The following is a 16,047-nucleotide window of genomic DNA, read 5'->3' as shown; positions in this document are numbered from 1 at the left end:
AGGCTGTCATTCGCATCCTCTGTCACTCACATCATTATACTGATAGGAGTGAGGTGAGCAGATCCAAACCTATGCCCTCTCCCTTCTGGCCTTTCAGGAGTAATTCCCAGTGATGGTACATCCTTAGAGCACAGAAGAGTCAGATCCAGGTGCTATTTAATTTTACAGGGCCTTGTTCTTCTCCTGCTTGCACTGCTGTAAGCGTCAGTCTTCCCAAAATGGGATGCTGAGGACAAGGCTGGGACTCTGTGGCAGAGGGGACAGCCCCAGCAGCTGCAGTGCTGCAGGGAGCAAGGTCAAACAAGACAGCCAGATGGTAGGGTCTGCCTGTTTGCTCTGCAGCAAACCTCCTCTGCCTAAAGCAAAGATCATTGAAACCCTGCCACCCATGCCCCTCCACAGCCAGCAAAGCAGCTGGATGTACCCCAAAGCCATACCAGGCCCATCAAAGCTCAGCCTCTTACTGGTGCAGGTACGGAAAGCCAAAAGACAGTGAGGGTGATGAGGCCCTGGCACAGGTTGCCCAGAGAAGCTGTGGCTGCCCCATCCCTGGCAGTGTTCAAGGCCAAGCTGGACAGGGTTTGGAGCAACCTGGTCTAGTGGAAGGTGTCCCTGCTCACAGCAGGGGTGTTGGAACTGGATGGTCTTGAGGTCTTTTCCAACCCAAACAATTCTAGGATTCTATGACTTCAGGGTGTCAGTTCAGCTCCCCCAGAAAACCTGACACGAATTTTAGCATCCTAAGTGTAAATGAGTTTGGGTCTCTGCTTAATCTGGAGTGAAGGGGCATAAACCTTCCAATTGGCACAAATAGCGGGCAGCCAACTGGTATGGGTGCAGTGGTAAGCAAAAGCAGAAGGGCTCTGATATGGAGTAAGAGGCAGGGGCAGAGGAAGGAGGGATGTGAAATGATGGAACTAGTAAAGCCAGAACTGTGGACTTCTCAGTAAGGTGAGAGGTAAAAGAACCTCCTCCAGGTCCCGCAGCCAGAGGGAGCAGGACAGGCTGCAGACCCGGCACCTCTGCTGCCCGAGAGGCAGGATGGAAAATATGAAGTAGGACCCACCCTCTTGCTGGTGTCACCTCTGATGGGAAAGCCAAAAGCAAAACTGCTGACTGAGCTCCTGCTTCTAGCCTGCTGCAGCCGCCTCCTGCCTTGGCTTTCCGGGCAAGCTGAGCCCAGCCGGCTGCAGGTCTCTGCCAGAGCCATCAGGGCAAGGAGTGGGGTTGCTGCTTGTAGAAAAGTCCTGACAGGCTGAGCTATGTGTTGGTGTGAATGAATGATGTGGGAGTTACTGCTTGTGGTAGCCACATGGAGCCTTCGGTGGCACTGGTGACCAAGGGGGGCCACTGTAACCACTGTCTTGCCCTGAGGAAGGGTGAAAGCCATCCTACATGGATGTTTATCCCTTCTGGTCCCCTCTGGAGGTTTGTTGGGGACTTTTGAGCCCCCCGCAGGGGACACACTGCAGTGCCTGCCATGCCTCACCACTTCCCCCAGCACCCAGGCTGGCACCCACAAGGCTGCACTGGTTTTATGGGAGATAAAAGGAAATAAAACCTATTGACAGTGCCGCTAAAATGGGAGATGCAAGTGACTGTTCTCTGGGTTTTGTGGTCTTGCAGCAGATCTCTGCTACCTCCAAAACCACTCCTTACCAGGGTTTCTCCCCCTCTCAAGTGGTGTCACTTCTTTCTGTTCTGTTTCTGGCACACAGCACAGCCCCAGCATTGCTTTCAAGAGGGATAATGGAAGTTTCAAGCCAGAAGGCCGTACACAGAACCATGCTGGAAGCTTTTCCCTGGCTTACGGCAGCCAGGCCCATGGCCACCGCAAGAGATGCTCATCCCCAATGGGCTGTGCAAGTGCCCAGAGATGAGCCTGGTAAGGGGGGACTTGGTTTGCAGCTGCACCCCAGTAACCAGCTCATACAACAGTGAGAAGAATAAGAGTGGAAGCCTCTCTGCATTATTAAGAGCAGCTTCATGGAAGAGCAGTTTGTGTATGGTATGGAGAGGCCCAGGAACCACAACAGATGCTGCCGCCTCCCAGCTCTCGCCTGCATGCTGCCAAGAGATGTTATTTGGCTGCCCACAAGCCTGCCATCACAAGGCAACAGACTCCCCCTGTGTGAAACCCTTTATTCAACCCCTGAGCCAAATCCACCTCCCACCTACTGGGGGGAGGGACAAGGGGATATTTTCCCCCCCTTGCAGAGGAGGGAAGTGCCTGGAGGCAGGAGGAGAGCCAGCTGCCCTCTTCCCAGGGGCTTCTTTAAATAGCCGTACACAAGGCAGTGTCTGCCCTGGGCAATGAGAATCCCTCAGGCCCAGGCTTCTCTGAGCAGTATCTCTCAGGATCCACTCCCACTTTGGCCTCCAGGATTTCCTCCCACAGTCATGCTTTGGTCAGACCTGGGTGAGGGAAGGAGCATGTCCATTCCAGAGAACCCCAGGTGGAGGCAGAAAATTGAAGCATGGTGTAAATCACTGCTCTGCCACAGCCCCTTCTCCCTGCCCTGTATGAAGAGGCAGCATGAGAAACCCTGCAGGGACCTTCATTGTCTCCCGGCACCCACCCCATGGCCATGGTCCCACCACAGCCAGGACTGTCCAATTTCAAGTCCAGCAGCAGCACCTTTTGCTCCAGTCCTGGCACACTGGACTTTTCCAATCTACAACCTGTGGTGGGAGTGAGGGGCCAGGGCAGCCTGTCGCTGCCTGCACTCCTCAAGCAAGGAGGGACCCCAGCCCTCAGCAGGGCTGGAACTGCAGCTGCCACATCCTCTCATCTAGGTGTTTCTTCCCCCGCTCTGGTGTGACAGGTTTCTCCTCTGGGAAGATGATGGTGGCATATTCGGTCTGGTCAACTGGTGAGGTCTCAGGGGGGACCTGGATGTGCTGGTCACACTGAAACTCCAGCACACCATAGTCCACAGTGGACACGGACACCACAGGGGGCTTCTCTTCCTTCTGCAAGGAAATTCCATTGGGGTGATTCATCATCCAGATGTACCTGCCATCCCCAGCACAAACCTTTTTACAGCAAGTGCCAAAACCAGCTCTGAAGCATTCCAGTAGGACAAGGGCAAGAGCTATACAAAGCAGAAAGACACACAGACCTGGGATAGCATTTGCTAAGACAAACTGGACCATGAGCCTTGGGATAACTGCTGAAGCCATGTGATCCGTCTTTGCAGGCAGGTTGGGGTCCCTGCTTACCCAGTCATAGAAGGCAGGGTGGTGCTAGGAGCCCTTTTCCCACCTGTCTGAGCTGGCATGGGGTGCATGAGAAGAGCACAGGGCTGAGTTTGCTCGGCTCAGAGAGACAGGGAGCAAAGGGGATCTACTTGCTGCCTTCAGCTACCTAATAGGGTTGCAGAGAAGATGGAGCAAGACTCCTCCTGGAGGTGCCTGGCAAAAGAAAGAGAGGAGACAGATACTAGCTGCAGAAAAATAAATTTTAGCTTAATAAATTGGGGAGAGGGAGGAAGTAGTGCATATTTCCTCCCATTTTCTACAGCAACACAATCCACTGATAAAGATAAGCCTGCTTCAAGCAAGGGTTGAACTAGAGAGGTCCCATCCTATCCCAGATACTTTAATTTTGTGATGGGCTGTGCTGGAGGTGCAGAAAAGCAATTGTAGCTGTGCAGAAAAGGTCAAGCAGCATCAGAGAAGACAGAAGAAGCAAATAGCCTGTAAAAGGCTGATAAAGGGAGGCCCTGCACCCCAGCGATGCCACAATGCTCCCCTGAAGCACACGGCAGGGCTTCTAAGACAGAAAACTCACCACTGGCGTGTTTTCACTTTGTGGTTTCTGTATATCTGCAAAATAACACGTTTGGTTAGAAGATGCTTGCATGTCAAGACAGCATGAGCATCTGGGGCTGACCCAGTCCCCATGTCCTGCGAAAGCACTGGACACCACAACCGTTGCACCACACTTCCTCCTTCTCCCCTTGGGATCTAACACACTGAGCATTACAAAGACAAGTGTGATACCAGCCCAGGGTTTAATTAGGATTAGTGGGGTGCAATTCTTCGGGGGTCACCTCTGGGAAAGCCCCACAGGTGCCCACAGCAGGGTGGTGATGAGAGCGCCAAGGTGCCCATACAAGGTATATGGAAGGGACTCCTACAGCTACACACCACACTAATGAGTAGTGCAGAGCCACACCATGTGGTCTGGGGTCTCTATGAAGGGCAAGCAGGGCCCAAAAGCACCCTTATCCCCTAGGCATGAAGATACCTGTCCCATAGGAGCATGCTAGAGCTGAGTTTAGCACACTGAACCAGCCCATGTACCCCAGTGAGTTGCAGGCATCTGGCTGCCCCAAGGTCCCAGCTGGGCTTTCTGGATTAGCATCATCCATCAGGTCCCCTGGAAGAACCCAGACCCTTGGCACAGCATGGCCTCTGCAGAGGATCATACCTCCTCTCCTGTACGTGATGGTGAGGTAGCCAAAGATCAGCAGCACAACCGCCCCAACCAGCAACAGGATCCCCAGGAGCATGGCCTTGATATAGTCTGGGGAATTGCTTTTGTCCATCTCAGGCTCATCAGTAGCATTCACCTTCTCAGGGGCTGCTGTGGGAATAAGACAGCAAGTCAGGAGTGTAAAATGGGCTCTATAGTCCTTGTGAAAGGCAACCAGGGAACATGAGGGCTGTCCCCTGAAAGGGCTTGGTCCCGGGCAGGCTGCTACAGCCCTGCCATCCCTGCGTGGGCCCTCACTTTGGGCTGACATAGGGGGATGCTTTGACCATGTCCTGTTCCTTCCTGTTACAGGTGATGATGATCCCACACCACTGAGAGCTGGGATGCAGGGGGCCAGGGCACTGCTCTGCACCCACAGGCAGTCCTGCAGCGTGACTCCCTGCCAGGCAAGCCTCCCCACCGCTACCACGTTCTTGGGCCAGCACCGCATCAGCTCACATTGGGAAGAGATGTTGTGAAAGACACTGACTTCTGCAGTGTTCTTCCTTTTTATAAAAGGTCACCTTCAGCCCCACAAAACCCCCACATTGCCAGGCAAGAGTATGGCAGATCTTGCTGCAAGATCTCAGTCTCCCACGCCATAGGGCTACAACACCCTCCCAGGGCATGGTTTTGCAACAACACCATCTACACCAACACTGGCTGTTTGAGGGGTCTGAGGTCTGATCACCACCCCAAACACAATCCCTATCCCCGTAGGGGCTGTTCAGGGTGAAGGCAGCTCCCTACACTTATCTCCTGCCTCCATGTGTGAGTGAAAGCAGCTCCCTACGCTGGTCTCCTGCCACCATCCATGAGTCAGGACTCACTGCTCTCTACAACATCACTAGCAGAACCACCTTAGCAGGATGGAGCTCTCTGGCCTCAGGGCCAGATCCAGCTGCAGTGTGGATATGGGAGGACAGCCTGTCTTCCTGGGCCTCAACCCTGCATGCAAAGGCAAGGGGAAAGGACAGAGCTGTGTTCCCCTGGTCCACAGCAGGTCCTCTCCCAGCATGGTAGTGTCTGCCTTATGCCCTGGGGAGAGCACCATGTGTCCCCATCAGCTCAGTCCCCGGGCTGACCTGTGACCACCAGGTGGGATCTACTACTCTCCATCACATTATCATCTTCAAAGAAGGTGATCAGACCACAGAAGTAGGAGCCTGAGTCATTCTGGTGGAGGTTCAGGATCTCAAACTTGAAGGCAGGAGCATGGTTGGTGAGCAGGTACTTCTCTGTCTTCACTTGGCTGTTGATCTGGCTGATCTGGGGGTTGATCTCAGCAATTTTTTGAGCTTGGCTGTGGTTAGTCTCCTTGTACCAGTTGAGGCTGTACTCTGAGCTGGACTCGTTCTCCATGGAGATATTGCAGAAGAAGGTGGCTGAGCCACCTGCAGGGAGAGTTAACATTGCTGGGAAGAAGGTCACTGATTGGAAGAGAGGAAACAACACACAGACATGGTTACAGCAGGCACAGGTCTCAGAAAACAGCTGTACTCCCTGCTGGGAATCAGGGATGCAAGCCCAGTCTGAGGCATCATTCTTCATCTCAGCGACATCAGCTTTTGTCTCTCGCCTCCCAAGCCTGTGCCTGCCAGCTGGAGGGGGATCCTTGGGTAGTAACTATACCAAGAATTGGTTTCAGCAGAGCAAATTGTGCTTTGGGCTACCTAAAATTAACCCTGAACCAGGGTTCCCTGTACCAGGGAAAACAGACGTAGGGTGTTATATTATTTTTAAATCTATACTGTGTGTAAATGTCTGAGTCATCCTTCCTCCAGCTGATGCTGCCTCTGAAAGTGAGCAGAGGGACCACCAGGACTGAGTCCTAGCCTGGGGCAGTACCCTGCAGTGTAGACCATTGTGTGCCCAGCTGCCTGTGGGGTGCTCCAGGTCTGCCCACTTCTCTGTGCTGGGACACAGCATGGGCAGGGGTTGACCAGGGCACTGTATTTGTCATCTCCAGCCTGAGACCATCTGAAAGGGCAGAGGAACCTGGAGCTTACAGTAACCATCCCTTTCCAGCTCCTGCCATGTACAGGAGCAACCAGCCAACCACACCAGGGGATCCTGTGAACCCAGTGGGTTCATCCCATGCAGGCAGAGGGGATGATGCTAACACAGCCCAGGCTCACAACATCCCAGATCAGCCAGCTCCATCTAGCAGGATAAGGCAGCTGCTGCATTAACTTTGGTTTGGAACAAGAAAAAGCAAGAAGCATTTTTCACATGGGTTATCTGACCAAGCAATTCAAACTGCCAGTGGTTTGAAAAGTTCCTGCCGTTAAGAAGTTTATCTTCTCTTTTCAGAAACAGCCACTGATAGGTAGGTGCCCACACTGAGAGATGTAGTTTTTGCAGTGTTCTGGGTTTCTTGTGTTTAATAGAAAATATTCTGCAGGCTTGGCTCTTCCTAATGAGTGCCATTGCCAGCAATGAGTGAAGCACTTAGATGATTTCTGAAAACAGAGGATGGATTTACATGTTTCCCTGCATCCTCTCAGCATCAAAGGTAACACCTGCTTCAAGGGACACCCAGACCTGCATCCACCCTTGGGGCAGAAAACACCCAAAGTGACCGTAGAAAGAAATGGGCTGGGAGGAAGTGGGGACAGTGTTTGATGAAACCATGCTCTTGCTCGGTCTGCCCAGACTCACTCCTTCCCCTCTGGCTCCCATTCCTTCCCAGACTTCACCCTGAGCAAAAGTACATGCAGGACCCTGGCTCCTCAATGTCAAGTCTAAACCAGGAGGTGCAGACAGAAACTGTGAGACCCAGAGCAGAAAACCCCAGACCTGGCATGGCACTGGCAAACCCAGAGGCTCAACATCAAACCCCAGACAATTGCGCCCATAGCACATCTCCGGTGCTGCCATCATGGGCTAGCACCCTGTCACCTTCTCCATCCTTTAACCCTGTTTCTACACACCAAGCATCCCCATTTCACTTGCTTCAGCCACACGTACCCAAAAGGTTTGGGTTTTCTGCCTCCTTGATGCCAGAGCTATTTTTAACTACAAAGCTCCCAGCCTATAGACATTTTCCACTGGCTGTGAACGACACATGCCATGTCACAACCACACCATGCTCCGGTACCTACCCCGGCAGCAGCCAGCCAGCACAGGGCCACAGCAGAGCAGGACAATGCAGAGCCTGGTCAGGGCCACCTCCATGCTGCCCCACGTTGTCTTCGAGGTAACCAGAGCCATGGCGAGCTAGTCAGTCCTCTACCTGGGCAGAGGTGCTGTGCCACCCCAGCTCTTCTCTGTGCTTTCTTCCCCACAGCGGAGGCTTGTTCTCTGACGTGCACAGCAGGAGCTGGGGAAATGAAACGTGCCCATCTCTGCTGCAGAGGGAAACCCATCTGCCTCCCGCCCCCTGCTTCCTCCCCACGGAGGCAGGGATCAGCTGAGCCAGTCCTGGCCTCTTCCCCTCCCATGTGCTCCCACACAGACACATGGCCACCAAGCAGAGGGAACAGGCACTTCTGGGGGAAAGCTCCCAGGGATGGAACAAGCAGGGACCACAGGGGACACCCTCAGCTCCAGCCTGGCTCACAAGTGAAAGGGCAGACTTGGGTTCACAGGCATCCATGGGTGCTTACATGAAGTGCCCGTGGCAGTGTGGTGCTGGGGGGGATATGTGGCACTGGGCAGCCAGGCAGGGTCTGTGCAGCCATGGGGTGCCTATTGGCAGCCTGCTCCCACAAGAAGGGATGGGAGAGAAGGAAAAATGAGGAGAAAACAGTTTGTTCTTTGAAACTAAGAGACAGGAACTACAGTGAGTACATCTCACCACTTTTCTGATGCACAATGTCCTTTTTCCCCCAACAAGAAGCCTGCTCAGTATGTTGGCAAGGGTTCCACTGCCACAGTTGAGGTCTGGCCAAGACCCTGGTCTCCTACAGCCCTCACTGTTGGGGCACACAGCCACCTCAAAGGATCAAGGGTCAGTCCCAAAATGGCTTTAAAGCATCTGGGGTATATAACATGCACTAAAAATTTGGAAGATGAAAAAGCAAGCAATGATCGAACAACTGGGATGGAGCCAGGTGAAGGCCAGAGCTGAATGTCCTCAAAGCCCAGGGAAATCAAAGCTTCCCAATTGAGATGGGGAACACAATTCACCATCAGAAGAGGCTGAAGAAGAGAGACCCACAGGTCCCAAAGAACCTTCCCCTTTTGGTTTAACTGAATTCACATCTGTCAGTCTGACCCAGGCAGGAGAGGAGCAGGCTGGGGCAGGAAGAGGAAACGGTTAATGGTGTTTGCAAATAAACAAGGAGAGCGGTGAGGTCTTTCAGATACTTCTCAGAAATTAGGAAGGCACACGCAAACAATTTGCATGAGCAGCAGCAGCTGACACTGAGGAGAAAGGCAGCAGCCCCGGGGGGGTGAGTAAGCGGAGGAATGGAGCGGAGGCACAGAACTGTTCCTTTACCAAGCAGAAATCTGCAGGGCCTGGGCAGGGCAATGGCGACTGCAATGCAAGGTTGCCACACACGTATGGCTTGTGGCCACCACCACTTTCGGCATGGCAGCGGGGTGCTGTTCCTGTTCTGCTGGCACGCAGAGCTCATGCCCAGCCACTAAGGGTACTGAGGGCTCCCACGGACCATCTCAAGCAAATGGTGTTTCTAAAGCCTGTGGAAATCAGGAGCTGCTGCTGCTGCTCATGGTCCCAACAACCCACCTGTTCTCAGAGCAGGCTGGGGCAGGACCTAGCACGAGTTGAGAGGCATCTGTGCATCCCAAGCAAAACTCAAAACCTCCTGTTTCCCAAGTGGCAAGGCCAGGCAGCACTCTGCCCACAGACGCTCAGTGCCCCAGCCCTGCTGCACATCATCCCAGCAGCAGCATGCTCCACACTGACACCAGCTGCACCTTCACACTTTCCATGTGAAGCTGGGTGACGCACTAGGGGACCTTTCTTACCAGTATCACCCACTGCAAGTAGGAAGAATCATCACAGATATTGCTGCACCAAGATAAACAGTAAAGGAAGAAGGATGTCAGTCAGCTTCTCAGGAGGTGGCCACCACTCAGCAGCCTTCCCTGGGACAGTCAGAAGCTGTGGGCAGGGAAAAGGGCACAAGGATGTGACTGGATGGGGGGGTATTGGGGAGTGACACTTTTACGCCTTTCTGGAAGATTTAAGAAGTTCCTGGAAGAATGGAGCAAGACTGGTGTCTCTGTACTGATGGTTTGGAAGTATGGATCAGAGACAGGAGAGGAGCACAGGGTGCAGCAGCAACACACAGGCAGGAACTGGGGGAAAAGGCTCCTTAACAGCAACTTCAGGCGGCGCCCTCCTAAGCCGGCCCCCACTGCCCCTGCAGCACCAGGACTGCCCCAGCAAGGCTCCTGGGGCCGGGACACTGCCGCACCCCTCTACATCTCTGGGTACGGGGCCCCTGCCCTGCTGGCACCGGAGTGCTCACGGCCAAGCTCACAGCCCCCGCAGCCCGGCAGAGGCAGCGGGCACGGGTGCGGCCGCAGCGGTTTTGGCGCAGGAAGGCAGCCGCTGCCCCTCCCGCTCTGACCTCCCGCCACGCTCACGTCCCCCGGCGCCCATCCCCTCGGGGGCCCGCGGACAAGGGCGAGCACCACCGCGCCGAGCGCCGTGAGTTGCGGCGTGACGCGCGGGAGGCGGAAGTGGTGCGGTTGCCACAGTAACCAACGCCGGGGAGGCCTGCGGGGCACCACGGCCATGGACGACCCGGGCTTGGACGGTGGGTCCGGGAACACGTACAGCCTGCGGGCCAGCGTCCAGCACCGGTGAGCCGAGCGTGCGCCGGGAACGGAGAGGCGCCCGGGCGGCTGTGGGTCGGGGCGCGGAGAGCTGTGGTGGGGCTGTCGGGAAGGGTGTCCCTGGGCCTCGGGGGCTGGTATGGGGCTGTGTGCGCTGGGGGTAGGAATGGGGGAGCCCCGGGGCTATGGGGACCCAGGCTAATTTTGACACTAGATAAAGGGGGGGTGTGGGGTGTGTGAGGAGAGGAGCACAGGCAGGGGATGCTGCCAGAGGGGCTGGTTTCACACCTATGTTTTGTTCTGCTTGTGGCAGGGCTGGTTAACTATCTCAGCTGGGCTTTTTTCCCCCGTGGTTTTTAATTTGTAATTTTTCTATAATATGTGGAAGTTACATATATTTCTACACATAGTGTGAACTTTCTGGGTTTTCTCTTGCTGTTTTATTGCCCTGATAGATTTAAATCATCCACAGTAAAGGAATGCATCCATGCAATACTGAAGGAGAAACTGGCCAATGTACAGTACATTCCAAACGACATGCCTCAGCTTACAGTGTCTTTATCAGAGACAATAAAAGACAGACTGAAAGGTAAGGAGGTTTGTTTATTTCCTACTGTGTCCTCTCCCTTTTAACAGAACCTTCCTTTATTCTTGAAACCTATTCCTTCCCTGCTGACTGACTCAAGGCTACTGTCATGAAACAATCTATTATATATACATATGCTCCTTGCCTGCAGAACTAGAAGCCTAATTCAAGTAGACAAGATTTGTTTTCATATAGACTGGCTGGTGTGGGATGTCAGCCTTGGAGGGGGAAGAAGTTGCATTAGAGAGAAAGAAGAAGTGATGCTTCATTGTTTCTTGCTTCAATAAGCAGAACCATTCTTGCTATTTTCCTGCTGCAAGTTAAATCAGAGTTGCATCAGAGTGGAATAACAGGGAGATCAGAACAAGGCTCAGTGGGAGCAGCAAAGGGGGAGAGAATTCTCCAAGGAGGCGTGTGACTACAGCCTTACAGCACTGGGAAGGGTTGTGGTGGTGCTGCGCAGGATGCCCTCCACCATATTTGAGTTCAAGAATTAAACTTCAGGCTCCATCAGGTGTTTCCTGTATATGCTGCTAGAGTAAGACTTGTGTTGGCTCAGTCACGATTTTTTTGGTCTTCTTCCGGGGAACAGGCTGGTGCTCCATCTGCTGGGCTGGCCTGACATGGTGCACAGAGCTACTGTCACCCTCGGCAGGAACCCTGAATTTACACTTCTCCCAGAGTTACACATCTGTTTAAAGCCAGCAGCAGCTATAGTCCCAGCACGAGTTGATGCTGAGCTAATATGCACAGGTCTTGGCTTCAGGAATCTGTAAACACAGTCGCAGTAGCCTGAAGTGAGACTGGCCCAGTGTATTAGCTGGCATTTCTGATGAGCATTGACAGGGTGGATGTTACCAAACCCAGCACATAGTGTTCAGTCCTCCAGTGAAAAGAGTGTACTAGAATCTTCCCACGACACTGATTTGTTGAAGATAGGCATTAGGGTCTATATTTTACTTTAAACATGCTTGTTCTCATTTCACTTCTGGAACATTGCCATGGCCTGATTGGATCTGTCCTGTGCTCCAAAAGTGTTTCTTTACTGCTGTAAAGCAACTGCATATCTTTGCAGACACATAACGTACACCCACATATGCTTTTATGTGTCCTTTTATCCCCAGTGAGAAGTAAAGGAAACACCTATGGGGCAGAAGAATCTCTACAATGCTTTTGCATAAGAACAGTTTTAAAATAAACCAACTTTCTTCAAATTGGATTTTTCCACCATTCTTTTTATGTGTTCAGTTCCTGAAAGTTGTTAAGGTAGAACGCTGACAAGTTGTGTGGCTGTTCAGGGGTGTCTTCTGCCTTAGATGCATCTTCTGACAGATGCTTAATACCCTGTTCACCCTGTTACTCCAATAAAATCATGGTACTCTGTACCTAGGAAGATGAAGCTGCAAGGTAGTCTGTCCGCTTTGCCAATGTATAGGCTTGTACAAGACACTTGCTTTGTAGAAACCTTTAGCTTTGTGGGCCCTGTTTTGGGCTCCTATTTTAAACAAGTAGTTGCTCTCACTATGATTTTTTCTCTCTCTTCAGAGGTGGGATTTGACAGGTACAAAATGGTGGTGCAGGTCGTTATTGGAGAGCAGAGAGGAGAAGGAGTTAAGTAAGTTTTGAGTCTTCTAATTGCATTTCTATAAATTTTGTTGGGTTTGGTTGTTGTTGGGTTTGGGTTTGGGTTCGGGTTGGGTTTTTTTTTGTTGGTTGGTTGCTTGCTTGCTTGGTTTTTTTTTCCTAGGTACAAAGTTCTCTCTGCAGATGATAAAGTGTAAAGCACTTTCTCTTTAAGTGGCAAGTGAGAGCTTGGATTGTGCCTGTTTGAATTACCTCATGATAACTGGCTGTACAGGGGTTCTTAGCAAGCAGAAATGATGAAAAGTATTTGTGATGAGTGTTGCAGAAAGGCATTTTAAATTGTATTCACTATGAACTAGAGCACACACCCAGTCCATTCTCATGTTCTGGCTGGAGCACAAAAGCCATAGTATCTCACTTCTGTCTAAAGCCAGATTTCCATAAATTCTTGCTTTGCATTTAATCCCCCCAGGTAGGCATTTAAGAAGTTTACATTTCTATAATCCCTATACAATATTGTAATGGGAACCAAGCCTAGACAAAGTTCTAGTTTAGCTCCAGATAACTGCAATTGCACAAAAGAATTCCTCTTCGGCTGCAGTAGTGGTCTGTAGTTTTCCATTACTAGTGAGTAGGGAGAAAACGAAAGAGAACAGCTCACAAGGTTTATGTGCTTTATCTGCTGGGCTTATCTTTATTACTGTGGCCGGTGATTGCGCAGCAGAAGATAAGTGCAGCAGAGCTGTACTCAGATCTGCTGCCTCAGTATTCTGGAGGTCAGGAAGAAATATTTATACCTGCTGCTCAGGCTTTTGTTAGGAATGCCTGTCTGCAGGCAGACTGCTTCAGAAGCAGTGAATGGTTCAATGAAGTGGTCTGATTTGAAAGGTGAAGCCGAGCAACACAGGCTGATAGAGCAATTGGGGAAATTTTCTGGTTTGCAATAGGCAGGAGGTGAGACTGAAGCATGATTGCTAACATCCTTAATGCAAAATACTGGGAAAACAGGGTATTCCAGAGGTAGAGTGGAATATTGGACTGAATAAAAAGCAGAGTAACCCTGAGAGCTATGGCAATAGGGAAAAACTAATTAAATAAAAGAGAGAGGGGGGGAAAAGGATTAAATTCAGTAGTCTTCTAACAATGAGTTGTATGTCTAGGGACTAGGAACAACAGGCTGTGCCACAAACATTGACCCTGTCAGCTGAGACTGACTGAGGCAAGCAAGGAGGTGGGCATTTGCAGCAGGGAAAGGGGAGTGTCAATGACCCTAGACAAGGCAGCACTGAGGTCTCATTTGTGATACCTTGTTACAACCTGGTTGCTTGTCTTCAAGGTAAGGCTTGGACTGAAGCAGGTGTAGAAAAAGGCCAGCAGGATGGTCACAGAATATAGATACCTGAGGACTAGAAGAGCTTTGCTCATGGTCTAGTAACACAATGTCTGCCAAGGAATATGATAGCTCCCTATAAATAAGTTGGGGGTATGTACTATGAGGGTACAGGAGGTGAGGGACAAGAACGAATAAGCTATATTAGCCACTGATATGCACAGGCCAGAAGTCAAAGACTCTTAAGCACCATAGCAATGAGGTTTCAAGCCCTGCTCTACAGTGGAGGTGGTTGATAGCTGAGGAGTTTCAAGATGAAGCTTGATCCACATACAGAAGGGGTTACAGCATGTGGAAGAATTTAGCAGTGAGGATCTAGGCTTAGGATTCAGGAGAATTCTTCCCATTTCCCTTATCTTTAAAAGAATCTCAGTTTGATCACTAAGGTCCTTATATGTGAACCTTGTGGGTGATGGCTCAACTCTGTGTCCTTTGTCTAGCATGGCTGCACGATGTTTCTGGGATGCTGACAACGACAGCTGTGCTCACGACGTGTTCATGAACGTAAGTATCAACTGTTTACCATGAGAAAGTGTAAAGCTACTTGCTTTTGTGTGAGAGACAGAGCAACGTTAAATATGGAGCAGAAAAAAAAACAGCCACTAGAAGGAAGGAACCAAGACTATTGAAACAGTATGATTTACGTCCTCATTCACAAAACTTACTTAGATATCATATCCAACATAGTAGAACTTATTTCTTGGGTAGATCATATAGTGCTGTGCAAAAGTCATTATAGTCACACCATTTTACAGCTGGGGAGAGGAATCAATGGAGAGAAAGTATTTTCTTGCATGGTTTGCTGAACTGCTGATGTGGAGTACAGCTGGAACACAGGACTGAGCAAAAGCCAAGGTTTTATTTCTTTTTTTTTTACCTTACTGTTTTAAACTGACACCTAGACACCTGCGGGTGTGTGGAGAGAGTAAACTGAGGCACTTCTGACATTCAGACACACTATGCTAAGTTACACCACAAGTGAGGTAAGGAGCTAATTAAGAGACAGAAATGTGCAATCTACCCCAGGACAGGGTTATGCTCTGGTCTAAGTGTTGCCTTAGCTCAGCCATTTGCAGCTAGGCTAGCAAAGAGCTTGCCTGCACTAACGCAAAGCCTTTCTGTTTTCCTCAGGACAGCCTGTTTTGTGTAGTAGCTGCATTTGGCTGCTTCTACTACTGAAGATGGTAAATGTTGCACAGAAGGACAGAGGTGGGGGAGAATGCCTTAGGGTATTTTTTGTTCAACTGCACAAAAGCATAACAAAATAACAGCTCTACAAAGCATGCCTCATGTCTGTTCTGCACACTACAACATACCTTCTTCCTTGTGGATATCAGTATAGCTTTAAGCACAGTATTATTATGTCCTTTATTTAAATCACCCTTCAATATTATATAGTGTGTTGGGTTTGTCCTAGAACTGTATTGCCAGCATCCATTGTTTTTAAGGCAAACTCAGCTTTCATCCTGAAAGGGTTCTGTTGCTTTTATGTTTGTTAATTTTCTGAAATGGATTAAATATTTATAAGAAATGTAAGATAATAAAATCTATGTATTTAGTATTTCCTCTCCTTGGGTTGACCCTTGCCATTTCCACTATTTCTCCTTCCACTCTACAAGATGCACTAGCCTGGATGATTTGTCTGTTCTTCTCAGATGAGCATTTTCTGAGGATTCTCTGTAAATTAACCTGTAAAGCTGACCTCTTATTCTGGTTATCCAAATTTGTTCCTGTGACTCCCATAACAATTGGGCTGTGAATCCCAGCTGTGTCACATGAGATGGTATTAACTTATAGGGAGACAAGGTATTTGGAACATCAGGTCAGGCCACCAGCCTGCATACCTCATGACTACTAAACTCCCTGTTGTAACTCCTCATTAGTTTTGTGCAAATTGTTAGAACTCCAGAAAAGAGCAGTAGAAACAGCTGTTGTATATCTAAAAGGGAGTGCTGAAGCCTCTAATCTCGCCAAGTGTTAGAGGAACAGGTCAGTTCCTGCGAGCAGGTGCCATCAGAGCACATCTCAGGTGCCTGTTGGAAGATGGAGTGAGTGGCTCAGTGGTGATGCCCTTTCTCTTTGTGCTGACCAAGCAGCAGAACCTGCTGACCAGCAGACCAACAGCTGAACCATTTCAATGGTGTGAATAGCTTTTAACAGTGCTGAAGTGGGGCAAGGTGAATCCTGAACCCTACCCTCACTGACTGTTGGGACCAGAACACACTCTACCCATGCAGCTTGGGAAGCAGGGAA

The 16,047-nt window shown here is 50.5% G+C and overlaps 2 protein-coding genes across 2 annotated transcripts; one reads left to right on the top strand and one right to left on the bottom strand.

Moving 5' to 3' along the window:
- Positions 1–2,676: 2,676 nt before the first annotated feature.
- PDCD1 (programmed cell death 1) lies at positions 2,677–7,818 on the bottom strand. The gene is made up of 5 exons (XM_031043068.2): positions 7,585–7,818; positions 5,566–5,910; positions 4,436–4,591; positions 3,794–3,828; positions 2,677–2,973 (listed from the first exon to the last, which is right to left on the bottom strand). Exons 1-5 carry the CDS (start codon positions 7,691–7,693, stop codon positions 2,755–2,757), a joined length of 864 nt encoding a protein of 287 aa, XP_030898928.1. The 5' UTR covers positions 7,694–7,818; the 3' UTR covers positions 2,677–2,754.
- Positions 7,819–9,963: 2,145 nt separating this feature from the next.
- On the top strand, positions 9,964–15,355 carry DYNLT2B (dynein light chain Tctex-type 2B). The gene is made up of 5 exons (XM_005142338.4): positions 9,964–10,261; positions 10,690–10,823; positions 12,366–12,435; positions 14,235–14,298; positions 14,926–15,355. The coding sequence occupies exons 1-5, from the start codon at positions 10,194–10,196 to the stop codon at positions 14,971–14,973; spliced, it is 384 nt and encodes a 127-aa protein (XP_005142395.1). The 5' UTR covers positions 9,964–10,193; the 3' UTR covers positions 14,974–15,355.
- Positions 15,356–16,047: the final 692 nt, after the last annotated feature.

This window comes from Melopsittacus undulatus, chromosome 6 (assembly GCF_012275295.1).
Source record: "Melopsittacus undulatus isolate bMelUnd1 chromosome 6, bMelUnd1.mat.Z, whole genome shotgun sequence".
Lineage (NCBI taxonomy): Eukaryota > Metazoa > Chordata > Aves > Psittaciformes > Psittaculidae > Melopsittacus > Melopsittacus undulatus.
This window is presented reverse-complemented; position numbering and strand designations above follow the sequence as displayed.